The 15,973-nt window shown below is 41.4% G+C and overlaps 1 protein-coding gene across 2 annotated transcripts; it reads right to left on the bottom strand.

The window, feature by feature from the left end:
- Nucleotides 1-753: 753 nt before the first annotated feature.
- On the bottom strand, nt 754-15,011 carry LOC308404559 (poly [ADP-ribose] polymerase tankyrase-1). 2 transcript variants are annotated; one of them, XM_080894661.1, is made up of 28 exons: nt 14,514-15,005; nt 13,736-13,960; nt 11,405-11,500; nt 11,242-11,278; nt 10,925-11,000; nt 9,494-9,514; nt 7,882-7,976; nt 7,736-7,802; nt 7,298-7,484; nt 7,045-7,166; nt 6,806-6,897; nt 6,404-6,482; nt 6,142-6,313; nt 5,943-6,022; nt 5,611-5,756; nt 5,276-5,441; nt 4,937-5,156; nt 4,527-4,636; nt 4,133-4,321; nt 3,748-3,994; nt 3,505-3,587; nt 3,261-3,381; nt 3,067-3,164; nt 2,852-2,926; nt 2,538-2,643; nt 2,245-2,431; nt 1,995-2,151; nt 754-1,909 (listed from the first exon to the last, which is right to left on the bottom strand). In XM_080894661.1, exons 1-28 carry the CDS (start codon nt 14,962-14,964, stop codon nt 1,823-1,825), a joined length of 3,792 nt encoding a protein of 1,263 aa, XP_080750787.1. In that variant the 5' UTR covers nt 14,965-15,005; the 3' UTR covers nt 754-1,822. The 2 variants fall into 2 exon arrangements, with proteins under 2 accessions (XP_080750787.1, XP_080750786.1); XM_080894660.1 differs by lacking the exon at nt 9,494-9,514 and having other exon boundaries at nt 14,514-15,011.
- Nucleotides 15,012-15,973: the final 962 nt, after the last annotated feature.

Here is a 15,973-nt window from a genome sequence, read left to right as displayed (position 1 = left end):
GGTCTGCTGGGGCGGCAGCATCTCTGCTGGGGACAGGAAGAGACTGAACAGGGTGATCCGAAGGGCCAGCTCTGTTCTAGGATGCCCTCTGGACCCAGTGGAGGTGGTGAGTGACAGGAGAATGGCGGCTAAGCTGTCATCCCTGTTGGACAACGTCTCCCACCCCATGCAGCAGACTGTGACAGCACTGAGCAGCTCCTTCAGTGGGAGACTGCGGCACCCACGGTGTGGGACGGAGAGATTTCGCAGGTCTTTCCTCCCCACTGCTGTCAGACTCCACAACAAAGACTTTAACTGAACAAACACACACATCCACACATGTGCAATAACACTAAGTGCAATAATCTTTTCTGGCATCGTTGTATTTTTACTCAGTTGTATATAGCATTCGTATTCTATTTTTATCTTATTGTATATTTTTATTCTATTTTATTCTACTGTATATAGTATATTTTATTCTATTCTCTGTGTACTGTATTTATTCTTATTGTATTCTAATTTTTGCGTCATAACTTTTGCACTGTCCACTTCCTGTTGTGACAAAACAAATTTCCCACGTGTGGGACTAATAAAGGTTATCTAATCTTATCTTATCTTAGATGCCAGTTATTTGACTGCAATTTCAATCATACTGGTATAGTTGCGCATCAAGCTACATTAAATCCCTAACCTTCGACTTTACATATCATAAAAGAAATGGATAATAAATCAGACGCTCAAAACACAAGGAGCTGTTAATGGGACATTTATTAAAAAAAAACAAAAAACAAAAACGGTATAGGAGAATCAGAAGGCATTAAAGGAAAAATACAGATGTCATTTACAGTTTAACTCAAAAAAAATTGTTAAACAGCAACAGTTATACACAAACATTTACACAACCTGTACAAATATTTTTCCTCCGCAAACTTGCAAGTTAAATTTCAAAATAACTTAAATAGTTTTCTACGTAAAAGTGCAAATCCATATGGGTGTGATGTCTGTGAGTAAAACCATGGCGACAGAAAGGGTGCTTTGAGCTCACTGGCTGTAGGATGTCCACTTGTAAGGAAACACAAACACATTTAGCTGCGTAGTTATGCCTTGCACTGACCAGCAAATCAGTACTGTAATATCCCAAACAGTCCCAAACTCTGTGACGCCCTTTCTCAACCAATCGTGCCCAACCCTAAATAAAGCCACCGTTAAACATTGCAGTTCAGTCTTTGTAGTGTTCTCGGGTTCAAAGTTTGGAAACGTCAGCATTACAGTATAGCAATGACAACCTGTTACATGTATGGTAGTGTTATAGGTTAGCATTAAAGTCACAGTTAACCACAGACCATTCTATACAGTCTTGAACCCCAAACACGACAGGGTTGTAGTAGTCCACAGGTTTCAGGTTTCGACAGCAAGTGTGAGTAGAGGTGAGGCGAAGGCGGCTGCTGCTGATTCTCCACAGTCACAAGGTATGAGGCGACAGAGTGGCAAACTGTTAATGCTGAAACTTCAAAGTCTCTACAGGCATCCTTCTCACTGGTGAGGAGGGGAGACATATTGAAAACAAAAAACTAACCCACACACGCTATTGGGCTTTACATGCTTCTGTAAAATCATGCAGCCGAGTCCAAAACAGAAAAAAGGAAAAAAACTAAAAGAAAATCACCATGAGGAGTATTACAGCATATCTGCTCATGAAGCACTGGTCACCATGGGCTCTACTGGACAGAAAACTGGAAATGTGTTTGGTAAATAAAAACGGTGTTTAGGCATTTGCAATACAAATGGGGGAAAAAAGAAGCAAGCATCGAGTCTTTGTGTGAGTTTGTGTAACATGAAGTAACTACGACTTCTGCTCGGCTCCTGCTGCAGACTGCGCTGCGCTCTCAGGCTTAAGGATCTGGTAGGTGATGAGGTACTCTGGGTAGGCCTAAAGAAAACAAAGCAGGGTGTCAGCCAATATTACACAGCACGTGTTGCTTTTTGCTAACGCTATGGCCCGAGTTCTTAATTACCTGCTCTCCTCTGTAGATGACGTACTCGGCGTAAGCTAGGCCGTTAACGCTGGGCCGCCCGATTACTGAATGATGTCCTGGGGGAGCGTGAGCCATCTTCATGGCACTGAACTGTAGGAACGACTTCCCCAAAGTCACTCGGCAGAAAAGCATTTGCCTGAGAAGTCACAACATATGAACTGAGTACAGGAACAAAACTTTGCTACAACATCTTTGTGCTGCAGTTTAATGGGTGACAGCCAAAAGTTACCTGTGGCACAGGTAGCAGGATCGGTCTTTGTGTGTTGGGCAGCCAGTGCCTCCACCAATGCCGTAGACGTATTGATTGCTTTTTGAGGAGTTCTCTGCAAAATAGATACCTGCTCCAAACATCCCTCCTATGTAGGCGTGACGCTCATCAAAGCCTTTGTGAATGATGGCATTGATAAACGGGGAGCCTGTAAGAAATTGTGGCAGGATGAAGTTACACAGTAGTCAGGTTTTCTGTTATGTCTGCTGCAGACACACAGAGCACATAGATGGTGTGACAGTGGGTGTGGTTACCGTGAAACAACATCCGCTCATTGTGATGGTTGTGGTTCTCGTCTGCGATCTCCTTCTGCCTGTGGGTGTAACGTTCCCTCAGCTTCTTGTTTACCACCTTTTGAATCTGTGTGATACAGTAGGGTACATTTCAAACAGGATGCAGGGAGTTGTGTTTGTTTTACACCATAAACTAATGACTCCTCCCAAACTGCTGTAATATTGAGGTTTGTAACCCCAAAAATATACTAAATAAAGATTTTAAAAAATAGCCAACACTTGGTCAGTATTTTGCTGATAATCAAAACAGTCAAGTAAAGAGTCAGCATTCAGACCTTAATGATGTTGTATCTGCTGAAGACACCACCAGCATTGCCTCCATCTCTGTGCTCTCTGATGGTGCTCTGCATCTGTGTGACACACATGAACAACAAGATTTGTTATAAGGCACTCTGTCCAGCTATCGCTACATAATAATTTACCAGGTATTTAGAACAGCTGCATTAAAAAAGAGACACTATTTTTGGGTAAATGCAGCTTCTCAGCTCACCTCCTCCTCCACTGACTGGTACTCCTTGTCTTCTGGGGCGAGGTCTATAAGAATGGTTCCCTGGCTGGCACAGTGGAATGTCAGGTATGGGTTGCCACCTGAGAAGTGATCAAGATTCAAAGTGTAAAGATGCACACTCTCTATTAAAGTAGTACCAAAAAAATCCCCCCAAAAGCCACTGGGTTACACCTCACCTTGTTGGCCACCCAGCAGCCTCTCAACTCCCTTGATGAGCTTGTGTCGGTGGCCATATGCATTAATCCCGATCTCCTTCAGCTCCTCATGGCCCATGTCAGCCAGCACATCCAGTGTGATCTGAGAAAAAAAGAACCCCACAACAAATTGAGACCTTTAATAATTTAATTTTGGTCAAACGTATAACCAGCGGGTTACAGGTCCAGCGTAAAAGGTGTGCTTGCTAGAAAAAGCCATTATGACCTGCTCTCTCTCAAAGATGTCCCTGAGGTGCTCCAGGCCCAGACTCTTCAGGAATTGACTTATGTTCATGTCCAGCATTGCCACTATGAAAAAAAATAAAACAACAAAACAAAAAACCCAGAAGATTTAATAAAACAAATAATTGTAACACAAGCTCCCCAATCTCTTTTATGTCCAATTTGTCTGCTTAACAAGATTTTATAAACTGAGCAGTGTTTGATATAAGGACCGCAACAAACTTACTTTCCCCTTCCTTGCGGTCAGTGCCAGTGGCTCCATCTGCCACCCCGGAGGACCCTGTAGCAGCGGCAGCAGCCAGCTCAGTGAGGGGCCCGGCAAGGTTGTCTATGCTGCTGGCAGCTGAGAGACAAGAAGGCGTGGAGGCAGGGGAGATGACAGAGGCGCTGACCACTGTGGCCTGAGGCTTAAAGCAGCTGGGCAGGGCATCCGGTGGCATGGCATCCATCAGCAGGGCTCGGATGTCATCAGCCTGCAGGAATATACAAGTTAAAAAAATTCAGCAAAGGAAACAGCCTGAGCCTTTCAACGAGCAAACATATTGAAGTACAGAATTTCATTTTATGGTGCGTTTAGTATCACAGTTATTCTTTCAGACAGGAGCCATTACCGTAGCCAGATCCAGAGCAGTCTGCCCCTCCTGGTTCTTCATGGTGGGGTCGGCTCCATGAGCCAGCAGCAACGCACAGAGCTGTGTGCGACCCTTCTGAGCTGCTTCATGGAGGGGTGTGAACGCCCATTTGTCTGTGGCATTCACACACGTGTTGTATTTGATCAGAAGGGCTGCAATATCCACATGCTGCGAGGAAGAGAGGGAACAGATCACAAGTTAAACCCTGAACTTCAAGTTAAATAAAATAACACAGTTACTGACACAGAGTTTTCAAGAGCTGATGGCAAGGTCATCAGCTCAAGTATCTTTTCATCTACAATGTTTACACTTTTCATGTATCTACAGCTACAAAACCCACAAAAATGTTTCTGTTTATGTAGCTGAGACTGACCCCGTAAGAGGCAGCATTATGAAGAGGGATAAGGCCTCCTTTGTCCTGTGCGTTGACGTCGGCCCCGTGTTCTAATAGATACTCCGCCACTTCAAGGTTGTTGTAGCCAGCTGAGAGAAGAAGAAGAGAAAAAAAAAAAAAGTCAGTGCAACTTCCTTCATATGAACACACTTCGAAAAGTCTTTTTTAATGCATATTTAATTAGATGAGATTAGTCTCATTGAGCTCCACTCTTTTTACAGCTCGACATGAATAAAATGCAAAGGAAATACTGTGTAAATACAAAACACATAAGACCAACAGCCAGAAAAACAGGACATATTATGTTCCAAGTTTTTATGTCAAACAGTGTGTGAGTTAGTATTTTTACTCAGTACAAAAGTATACAAACACATCAGAAGAGCTTGTACCTGCGAGGTGAAGCGGTGTGGAGTTGCGCCCCTGTGTGTCTCTGCAGTTGATATTCTCCGGGGAGCAGAGCTTCTGGACCCGGGCCAGGCAGCCCTTCTTGGCAGCATCCAGCAGGGCGGCATCGCCCCTCAGCAGGTCCTGGATGTCCGTGTCCCCATCTTTCACCATGTCCAGCGGCATGTTGCCATCACGGTTCTTCTTGCTTGGGTCGGCTCCATGCTGAACAGAAAGGTTTAGTTGATCGATTTTATAAAAATATTTGTTGCACATGACACTGAGTGACTTTCCAGGCCAAAGTGATTCGTTTTCCTGTCAGAATCATGAGGGTGGGCGCTTACTTTGAGTAGCAGTTTGCAGATTTCATATTTTCCTTTGGCCGCAGCCTCGTGAAGAGGGGTGAACTTCCAAAGGTCGGCCACGTTCACTGAAGCTCCATGTCTGACCAGCAACTCGGCCACTTCATAGTGACCATAGGAGCACGCATTGTGGAGGGGAACAAGACCACTGAAGGAGGAAAACCGGCAGAAAAAAAGATCACATTTAAGAGGGAAGAAAATGTGTTTAAAGTACTGATAATTACGGCTTAAAAGGCTTTAAACATGATAACTTCTGATGTCTTTTATGACATTTTTAGTGAACTAACAGACTGTAAGATGGTAGTTTAAGAACTCACCCCTTGTCTTTGGCGTGAACGTCAGCTCCATGGTGTAGCAGGTATTCAACAACAGCCACTCGATTGTAACCGGCCGCAAAGTGCAGAGGAGTGGAGTGGCGCCCCTCCAAGTCCCGACAGTTTACGTTCTGGGGGGTGCAAAGTTGCTGACAAACGTACATTTTCTAATTAGCCAAGTTTACAAGACATTACATTTTATATCACTGCTACTAGTGAGCATGTGGAACTGATGTGCTACAAATTTTACAAGTGTACAATAAAGATTTTATCACAGTAATAAGTCTCTGTGAAACTCATCATGAATGATCAGGCAGAAGAATCAGTGAACTTACTTGCACTGTATCCAGATCTCCTGCTTTGGCCGCCTCCAGAAACCTGTAGTCCACGTCAGAGTTACGTGTGGGAACATTTTCTGGAAAAGAGAAAGAAAAAAAAAAAAAGCTGTCAAAGAAGGACTCACATACACCATGTGATGATCAAGAAAAATAGTGTTTTTTCCATTTTCTTGAAAGTTAGAAGTGCGGTAATCACCGTTGAGGATCTGTTGCACAGCTTCGTTGCCCATCTGAGCAGCGGTGAAGCCCTGCAGAGACACAATGGAGGGGTCGGCCCCGTAACTCAGCAGCAGCTTGCAGGTCTGGATGTGACCAGCCAGCGCCGCTCTATGAAGAGCTGTCTGACCCAGAGTGTCCACAGCATTGACCTGGAGTCAGAACGAAAGAGGTTTCTAAGTTTCATACCAACAACTCTCCCAAAGACCACATTTTTTCAAAAAGGAAATGCAAAAGCACACCTTTGCTCCATGTTTCTGCAGCACCTCAAGGATATCATTGTGAGCTCTCTCGGCAGCGACGTGCAACGGGGTCATGAAGCTAAAAGACGTCACAGATGAGAACATGTCACCATTATCACTCTTTAGTGCTGAATCAGCAGCTTTTCGTTTTTTTAAAATGTTTTACATCACGGTCTCACGTCTTTGCGGCACTTTAATGTGTTTTTACTTGCAACACATTTTTTTGCAATTATGTTGTCACATCTTAGACCACAGAGATTAAGTTGCTTAATTTGGAATAAAATGCTTATTATAATTATTATTATTATATCAGCTACATTCATTACCTTTAAGATGAACTCCTAGTTTATTTGCTTCTTACTTTTAAAAATACAATCTAAAACCTTTTTGTTGTTAACTTACTCTTTGTTCTTCTCATTGATGTTGGCACCTTTACGCAGCAACAACTCGGTCACCTGCTTTCTCTTAGGGTGGGGTGAAGCCACAGCACAGTGCTGAAATACACATTAACATTATATTAGTGCCGAGCTTCATCTTCATTATGCAGAATTATGCAAAGAACTGCTGGTAGCACAATGAGAGAGAGAGAGACAGGCATGTTAAGAGAAACTACTGGCAAGCTCCATAGACTTGATTCTGACCAGAGCTGTTTCGTTGGTCTGAGGATGTTTGAAGCTGATAATTTCCAGAGCCAGCGTCTTCTTCACTTTGGCCACGTCCGCCTCCCTGGCTGCCTGCAGCAATGAGTGACCTTTGAACTCATCTAAAAAGAGATGTGGAAATGACAAATTAGGTATGGTCTAATGATTTGGGTTTCTAAGTACATGAAAGCTAATCTTTGTGGAAAAAAATGCCTGCTGATGAAGCCTTTTAGGTGGCTTAGCGAGAACTCACAGGTAAGCCTTTCTTTCAGCTCTGGAGTCGGAGCCATGTCCACAGCACTCTTGCTGTGGCAGTTTAGGAGGGTGGGGTCAGCCCCGTGGCTTAGCAGCAAGGAACAAACCTCCACTCGGTTCTTGGATGCTGCCTCGTGGAGGGGAGTGAACTGCCACAGGTCCATGGCATTCACACAGGCTCCATGCTGCAGAGAGAAACAGCACAAAACGTGTACAGGAGAAGGAAGAAACATTTGTTTCATCACATCAGTATCTGACATAACAAAATGTAATTAGTGTCTGATTACAATTCCTAGCACTACGTTATTTCCTAGTTATAACTCATGACATGATTTTACAAAGCGAAACGAGTTACACTTATTCATTGCTCAATAACATTTCAACCAACCCAGAGTCCTAAAAGCACAAGCTCATCAAATAAGAAATCGTGTCTTACTTTAAGCAGAAGCTCGGTGACCTCGTAGTGACCGTAGGAGCAGGCGTTGTGAAGAGGAACCAGACCACTGCCGGACAACACACTCTGGTTAGTGTCGTGACTTATACTTAAAAGGACAAAAGAGAGAAGAGAAAAAAAAGCCTCACCCTTTGTCCTTGGCGTGAACATCAGCCCCATGCTGAAGGAGGAGCTGAACGATGCGGACCCGGTTGTACCCAGCAGCCAGGTGCAGCGGTGTAGACTGCAAGAGAAAGAAAGCCTGTTAACATCGTTCGTGGGCCGGGTCGGTGCATACTGCCTTTGATGGCCACATGAGCGAGCGGCTGATTAAGGCCAAAAGCAATTGTGCTAGAGCAGGCTATGCTCGGTGAGTTGCAGATGAATGGCGGACATCGTGATGCAGAGTCAATGAGTTTGTGGGGAAAATTCAACAACAAAATTCAGTTGCTGTTGTTACTATGTCTGACCTGAGCGACGACGAGCAACTTTAACCTCACTAGTCATCTAACTCGATTTCCAATTGATAAGATCACAAAAAAATAAATCTTTTAGGTCTTAGTACTTCGAAAATAGGTTTGATGCAGTAAGCTGAGGAGTAGTAAAGTCCAAAAGGCTGCTTGTGAATTATGGTTAGGATACAATATCTGACTTACTTTCCAATTCCAGTTATAAAATAATTAACAAATAAATAAAAAGAAAAAAACAATAGAGACATACAAAAATGCTTCCAATTTTAATTTCTATTAATTTTTCAATTACCTGTGTATAAAAACAATCATTCAATACTAGCTATTGAGTAAATAAAATTATATTGAATCCCAACCATAATAGGATGCAGTGAAGCTACAATAAGCAGGCTGAGAAAAAACAAAAAATCAAATAGCCTAATTTCAGCCAAGAAAAATGAGAATTAGTATAAGCAAAGCTGCAAATCCCATTTCAATTGCATTTGTTCACTGTTCAAAAATCTGGCTCAGGTCAAGCTCACAATGAAAAGAAGGGACATTGTTTCATTTCAATCCATGCAGTGATGTTAATATAAAAATGCAGAAATGTAAGACTATTAAGTGACAGTGAAAAAAAACAAAAAACAGCTCTGAATAATGAGAGTTGAATCATGGAGGCTTCATTCAGTTTGGGATGACACAGGCAATTTAGAAGCAATCAACATGGAGGGAAGAGCATAGCACTAGAATGGCAGGTTAAGTTTAGACCATTCATTACTGCATACCAACTAATCCAACAAGGACATGTGAAGTATACACAAGTTACAATGACACAAATTCAAGATTCGATTGACAAACAAAGTGCAGAGGGGCAGGCCTTCAGGCATGCATGAATTATCACCATCATCAAAAACAAAATTAATGAAAAGATAAATCAGACACTGATTTATGTGCAAGTGATCGAAAGCTGGAGAAGTGTGGGTGAGTGTGCAGAGGAGAGAGGACAGACGCTGAAGTAGGCAGGCAGTGGGCATTTTGTGCTCCTCTCCAAATCCAAAAAGATGAGTCGTCACCATGACACCAACCCAGTTCAGTCGCTCACTCACATTCACGCACACACAACAGAGGAGCATCAGGGTAGGATAAATGAGTGACCCGTACACCCAGGTCCATGATGTGCAATTAACAAGTGACAGCCAGCTTATTGGTCAAATAAAAACGATGGATTAAAAATAAAAGAATAAAAACAAAAACAAACAAAAAAGATCACAACAGTGCATCAATTAAGTGGCCGTTATCAAGGTCAACTTACCAGCATTTTTTGTGATGTTGACTGATCGACAAATGTTGCCAGAGTCACACGGAAAACAAAATGAAACAAAAATTACAAAATGACAGTGTCTTTTCACAGCAATTTCTCTCTCTCCCTTAAAGTCAGTGAAACATAAAGCGCAGTAAGACAATAACCACTGTTTGATCCGTCAAAGACGGTGTGAGATTAAATGTGACACGGGGCCAGAGAGGGTAAGTAGCTGGAGGATGCAGTGGAGACTGCTCCTCCTCTTCTTAGGTCTGCTTAAATTCCAGACCACATCTCCAAAGTGGCTTACAGACCTAGATCATGCAAACATCAATTCTACTGCAAAGAGGTAACACTTTAATTTCTGATGGAAAAAAATACGGTTAGAAGTGAATGACATGTGCTGAAAAACTGTTAGCAACAATGAGTTTTCATGGAATAATGAAGGTAGTAGTTATGTTTTGTTTTAAGCTGGTTAGAGAAATAAACACATTTATTCAGGATAAGAAAGCTAATCATTCAATAATTTGAAAATAATGCATGAGGGACCAACCCCACCCCCCCTCCCAAAGAAAAGAAAAAAGAAACACACACACACAAACAGTAGGAGTAAATGCTCCTGTTCATAGGGATGCAATGGAAACAAGATCCCTCACCTAAATCAGCCATGATAAACAGTGTGTAAAGTCTAAAAGAGGAGTGCCAGCTGTGTTTGTACCATTACACATGTAGTTCCCTCAACCACAAAGAGGAAGACAAAAAACAAAACAAACAAAATTAACAGGAGGAAACCTGCATGGTGATCTAAACACTGCTTACAGTGTAATCACGTCCCACTAACAAAGACTAAGAACTGAAAATGACACAGAAATAAACTGTGCAGAATACATTAAGCCTAGTTCTTTGATCTGACCAGATGTGCTTCCACAGAAAATAGATTTCACAACTGACCAAACATGCTGGAAAAATATAGTTTTGGGGGTTTTTCGTGTAAATTTATGTCTACTTTAGCTTCAAGAGAATGTATACAGAATCAACTAGCCTGATAAACTGGGTTGAAATAGTGCTTTTAGTGGTTTCCTTGAAAAAGGCTGGACAATTAAAAGCCAAGTTGAAGAAAACTGATGCTGTTAAAATGAGGATGATTTCACAGCAGCAAATGGATTGTGGATGGTCTCATGAGAGTCACGCATGCATGATTAGAGAATAAGAAATGTCTAAAACAGGTATTTTCAAATTAAGATGGCCCCAACATAAATCCTCTATAGAAACACCATTCAAACTAATTCAGACTCCTTTAAACACATGCTGACTGAATTAAAAAACAAACGAACAAAAAAAACACAACGTGCATTTTCCCCCTCAAAATCTGAAGTTTTGGAAACACACTAGTAAACGTGTATGTATGTATTTGGTGTAATGTGCTACTTGTGGCTCATTTACCTTGCGACCATCGCTGGCGTGACAGTTGACATTTAATGGAGTCAGCAGTGCCATCAGTTTTTCTTCATTTCCACTCCTGTAATTAGATGGTTGAAAAGACTCAGATGTTGTTAAATCAAAATAAATTGATGGAAACTAGCAACTAAGACGAGGTCAATTAAAGTCAGATTAAAAGGATATCACATGCAATAATTTTTCTCCTCCTTCATATGTTTTAACTCTTAAATGTGCTTACAGAATCACAGGACACACCAGCATCGTTTCTATAACTGCAGTTTACCCAAGAACTTCATGTCATCAACTATTGACACACTCACCTTGCTGCTTCCAAAAGTTCATCCTTCTTGTATTCACCTGGAACAAGAAAAACTCTCAGATTAGAGAAACGTGTGAAACACTTATACATAAATATTGGCATGTGACTTAACTTTACATAGCATTTATTGCTTATGTTTGTTTGGCACATTAACCGAGACTGACCAGTGAGAACCGCCTTAGCTGAAGGGTCAGCCAGATCCAGAGCAGACTTGCCATCGGTGTTGCGGATGTTAGGATCAGCTCCGTGTTGCAGTAACACTGCAAAAGATAAGATGAAATAAACAAAAACTTGCATTTTAACGTTCCTTTTTTGTGTTACTCAGAATGCTGTGCATATTAATAAAGAGGAAGGCTGGTTAAACAGCATAGATAATAATAAAAGACACAAAGTTGAAAACAGTGTTCAAGCTGGCACCACCTCTATATTTTAAAGAGCCCCAGGGGAGAACGCCACCTCGCACAATGAATGCTCCAGCTCATCAGACGTTTGCACATACACTCAAAGAACTAGAATGACATCAGTCTTGTATTCATCTGGATGAAAATGAGCGCTTAGATTAGAGCCTGGCATGCAAAACACTTCACATAAATGTTTGCAGTGGATATAACTTTCCATGGGCAATTACAGTCTCTGTTTGTTTGGCAAGTTAAGTGCTGAGAATGAACCCGGCTGATTTATCAAGTAGAACCTCAGTTATTTCCACACAGGCACATTTTATTTATACAAATAATCCGTATGAGTCAAAGACTGAGGCTTAGGATGGCTCATAATGCCAGTTCAAACTAGGGCTGGGCCATATTATACCGTTCACGGTAATACCAGTATAATGTTAGGCAACGATAGGAAAATGAAATATCGCGATAGAATATGAGTAAAACGCGCATGCGCAGTGCCCTTGTTTTCATACGCACATGGCCGATTGTTGAGCGAAACAGATGAACCAGAATTGGTTTGTAAAAATGGTGCAACTTCAGTGATGTGGAACTGGTTTGGTGTTTGTCCGTCAGATACATGACAAAGCACCTTTTTTGCAGAACATGCAAGCGGCCGTCGTTATTGTCGGACTAAGATGCTTAAATCTGGGAGTAATCTGGGTCCTAAACTCCGTATGCTTCAGGTCAAAGAACACTGCAGCATCACTTAGAGTTAAAAACTGTCTAAATTCTTTCATCTTTAATAAAACGATCAGCATTGCTGCTTTACCAGGTGTAACTATGAAGTCTAACTTCCAGGCATCCATGAAAACAAAATTTATTACATTTAACGGAGTTAGAAGTTAGCAGGAAGCTAGCGGAAGTTAGCTCGCTAGTTGCCTAAGCATGATATTGCATGTTCTGACTGAGAGATTTCTGAAAAATTCAAACGTACAGCTCTGCTATCACTTCCAACATAAATGAAGACCGGAAACTAAACAGCAGTGACGTTTGTAGGGTTACTGAAGTTGGGCTAGCTGGTATATAATGATGTGCTACGTGATCGCTAGCGACACAGCTATGTTAGCATAAACAGTGAAGCTGGAGGACGAACACTAACACTTTTACACTTATAAAGGTTAACGTTAAGGTTCCTGATAGTTGGAGACAAATGCAATCGCATGGCAGGATGCTGTAAACGGACCAAACTTCAGTCAGGAGAACAACTGAGATAATCCATCCACAATACGAGGTTAGTCATTAATATACTGCAACATGGGAATAGAGCAGCTGCCAGAGAATTCAACATTAATAAATCAATGGTACAGAAGTGGAGGAAGCAAGAATGAGTTTAATAAAGTTTGATTTATCTGACTGCTTTGTTTCGCTTAATGTGCCTTATAATCCCATGCACCTTATGGTCCGAAAAATACGTACTGCACACTGCAGTTTAATGTTGCAAAGCACCTCTTTTTAACTTCAGTGGATATTATACATGGTTATGCTCAGGATATGTCAGCCCATTTCTACTGGAAATGCCTTTTGGTTAAACTTTCAGCAAGGAATTTGCATTTGCACTGTTACATTTTTATAAAGCTTTAATGTACATAAAAACCAGCTTCTTGTTTAAGTGAAAATAAATGGAAGGTTGTCTTTTTGCGCTAGTAATGTTGTGGAGTTGTATTTTGTCTCGCATCAATTATATCGTCAGTTATATCGTTATCGCAAATTTTCAAATATATATCGTGATAAATATTTTTGGCCATATCGCCCTAGTTCAAACTGTTTCTTTACTCTTGAAATGAGTCCACAAGATGTACTTCTACATGGCAGCCATCCCTGCATAGGCAAATGTTTATGTAAATTAACAAATAAAAAGGTTATATAGGCTATAGAAATTTGATAGGGGAAAAAAAAAACACTAAGGCATTTGTTTGTGTGTCACCCCAGTGTAAGTAATGTTTTCAGCCTGCTCTGGCTGTTTTTCCTGTCTCACACACATTTATTAAGTTTTTCACTCCCACACATACACAATTCCATATTTGCCTAACCGTAGATATAAACGGCTAGCATCCTTACCAATGCACACATCTATCTTTCCCTTGATGGCAGCCTCATGTAACGGAGTGTAGTTCCAGTTGTCTCTGGCATTTGGATCTGCGCCTTGACACAAGAGGAGGCTGACGACTTCTGCGTGTCCAAAAGAGCAGGCATTATGCAGGGGGATGAGACCTCCATCATCCCTAGCGTGAACATTGGCCCCAGTCTGCAGAAGGTGCTCCACAACATCTTTTCTACCAAAGCCTGAAAGAAGCACGTGCGTTGAGTTTTTCCATCTATATTACATTAAGCGTTTTGCATAAGTATCCTGCTAACATTAATAGCTTTTAGCCATTCACAGGAAATATCCCAACAAAAACAACACTTTATAACTATATTAAAATATAAATACTCTTTATACGATTAAGCATCCGTATAGATACACAAACTTCTTACCTATAATAATTGCAGAGGTGTTGTATTTAATTTAGGGCTTGGGAACTTAGCAAACAACATACACGTAGTAGCATACTGTTAGTTTTTGTTGCAGTTCATGCTAACGTACGGTTATCCTAACTAAAAGATACGACGGTTTGCGTTTCCTAGCTAAATGTTATTAGCGGCACAGCTTATAAAACAGTTATAAAACGACAGCTTAAAATTATAGTTACATTTTAAGGAATATATAAGAAAGATAAATGTAAATAAAATGTTAGCGCTAGCACTAAACAAGTCAAGCAAAACACATTATCTAGCTAGCCGCCCGCAGTATGTTAGCTAATAACAAGATGCTGTTGCTACTTCATTAGCTCGTTACCCGCAGCGAAATGAAGGGGGGTTGATTTTCGACCAGCCATGTCCTTCGCGTTTACATTCACCGAATCCACAAGTCTCTTTACTCTGGATACGTCTCCATTACGACAGGCCTCGAACAACTCCCTGAACGCCCCACCGATGCCGCTGCTGCCGTCGGTGGGACTGGCAGCTCCAGAGCCAGGGCTCGAAACGCTGCTGCTACCTCCGCCAGAGGTTGTCGTGGTGGAGCTCGCACTGCTCGCTAAGGCCGGGGCTGGTAGGTCTGGGGAGGCCAAAGCCATTTCAATCCCTCCGCTGCACTCCCTCTCATTCTCCGAAGGTCCGACGGCCGAGGTCAGCAAAGCCATCGGCGGAGAGCCCGGAGGAGCGCCAGAAAGAGAGCCGTTTCTCGGCGGAGACTGTAAAGTATTTTGCTGTTGTTGCTGCTGCGATGAACGTCGAGACACCGCCATTACAGCAGCTCTCAGGCGATAATAAAAGCAGTTCCTCCTTCTTTCCGGTGAAAGTGGTCGTGTTTCCTGTCAGCTGTTTTCTTAGTGGAGCCTGGCAGTGGACCCCCTCCCCCTCTCCGACTTAAACTTACTATAATGCATTGCAAAACACATTAAAAAATATCGTCTTTAGGTATTACATTGCTTTATTGCCTTATTTAAAATTGATTATTTAATTTAAAAGAACGTACTAAAAGACTGAAAATAGGTTTGTGAGATTTGGGGGGAGAATTTTTTTAAATAGTTTTTTTTATGTGAAATATATATTTTATATTTCACAGTGCAATAAACAATTAATAATAAAAAATAATAAACGAACTTTAAAAAAAAGAATTAATTGCTTTGGGGGGCTTATGCCTGGGGCGGCAGAGATAATTAAAAAAAAATCTCAAGTAATTCTCAATTGTTCCACTGGCAGACTTCTTTTCCGTACAATAAACCGCAAAAAAACTGAAGGGTTTTCATAATGTTTAAGTATAATATGACATCAGATATGGCAGCTTTTGTTCTTGATGTTTGTTTTTTGATCTTTGGTTCATCTATGTTGACCCGGAGGTCCCGGTCAACACAGGTGCACTGCACTTTGAGCTTTTCCAAAAAAAGATCAATAAGAAAAACTACCACAGACCTTCCACGGCACAAGAAAGACTGAGCGGACTGGCAGTAATTAGTATTAACAATAAAGTTGGCCATCAGATTTCTTGCAGTGATGTAATGATTTTCCTTCTAGAAAAGCTTGAAAACAAAAATGCTAAGAGTGTTGAGGAAAACCAAAAAAGTCAAAAGTCTGGATTCCAATCATTCATTTTCAAATGTAGTTCTTCTTATTTTTACCAAAGTGTTTAGACATGTTTACATAGTTTTCAGAACAAATTTATACATCTTGTTCCCTTGTTTCACCTACGTCTATGAATTTACAATACTGAAGTATTTCTCTGATATATTTTTTATTATATTTAGTAGTTAGAAC

This window comes from Rhamphochromis sp. 'chilingali' (assembly GCF_963969265.1).
Source record: "Rhamphochromis sp. 'chilingali' genome assembly, chromosome: 10".
Lineage (NCBI taxonomy): Eukaryota > Metazoa > Chordata > Actinopteri > Cichliformes > Cichlidae > Rhamphochromis > Rhamphochromis sp. 'chilingali'.
This window is presented reverse-complemented; position numbering and strand designations above follow the sequence as displayed.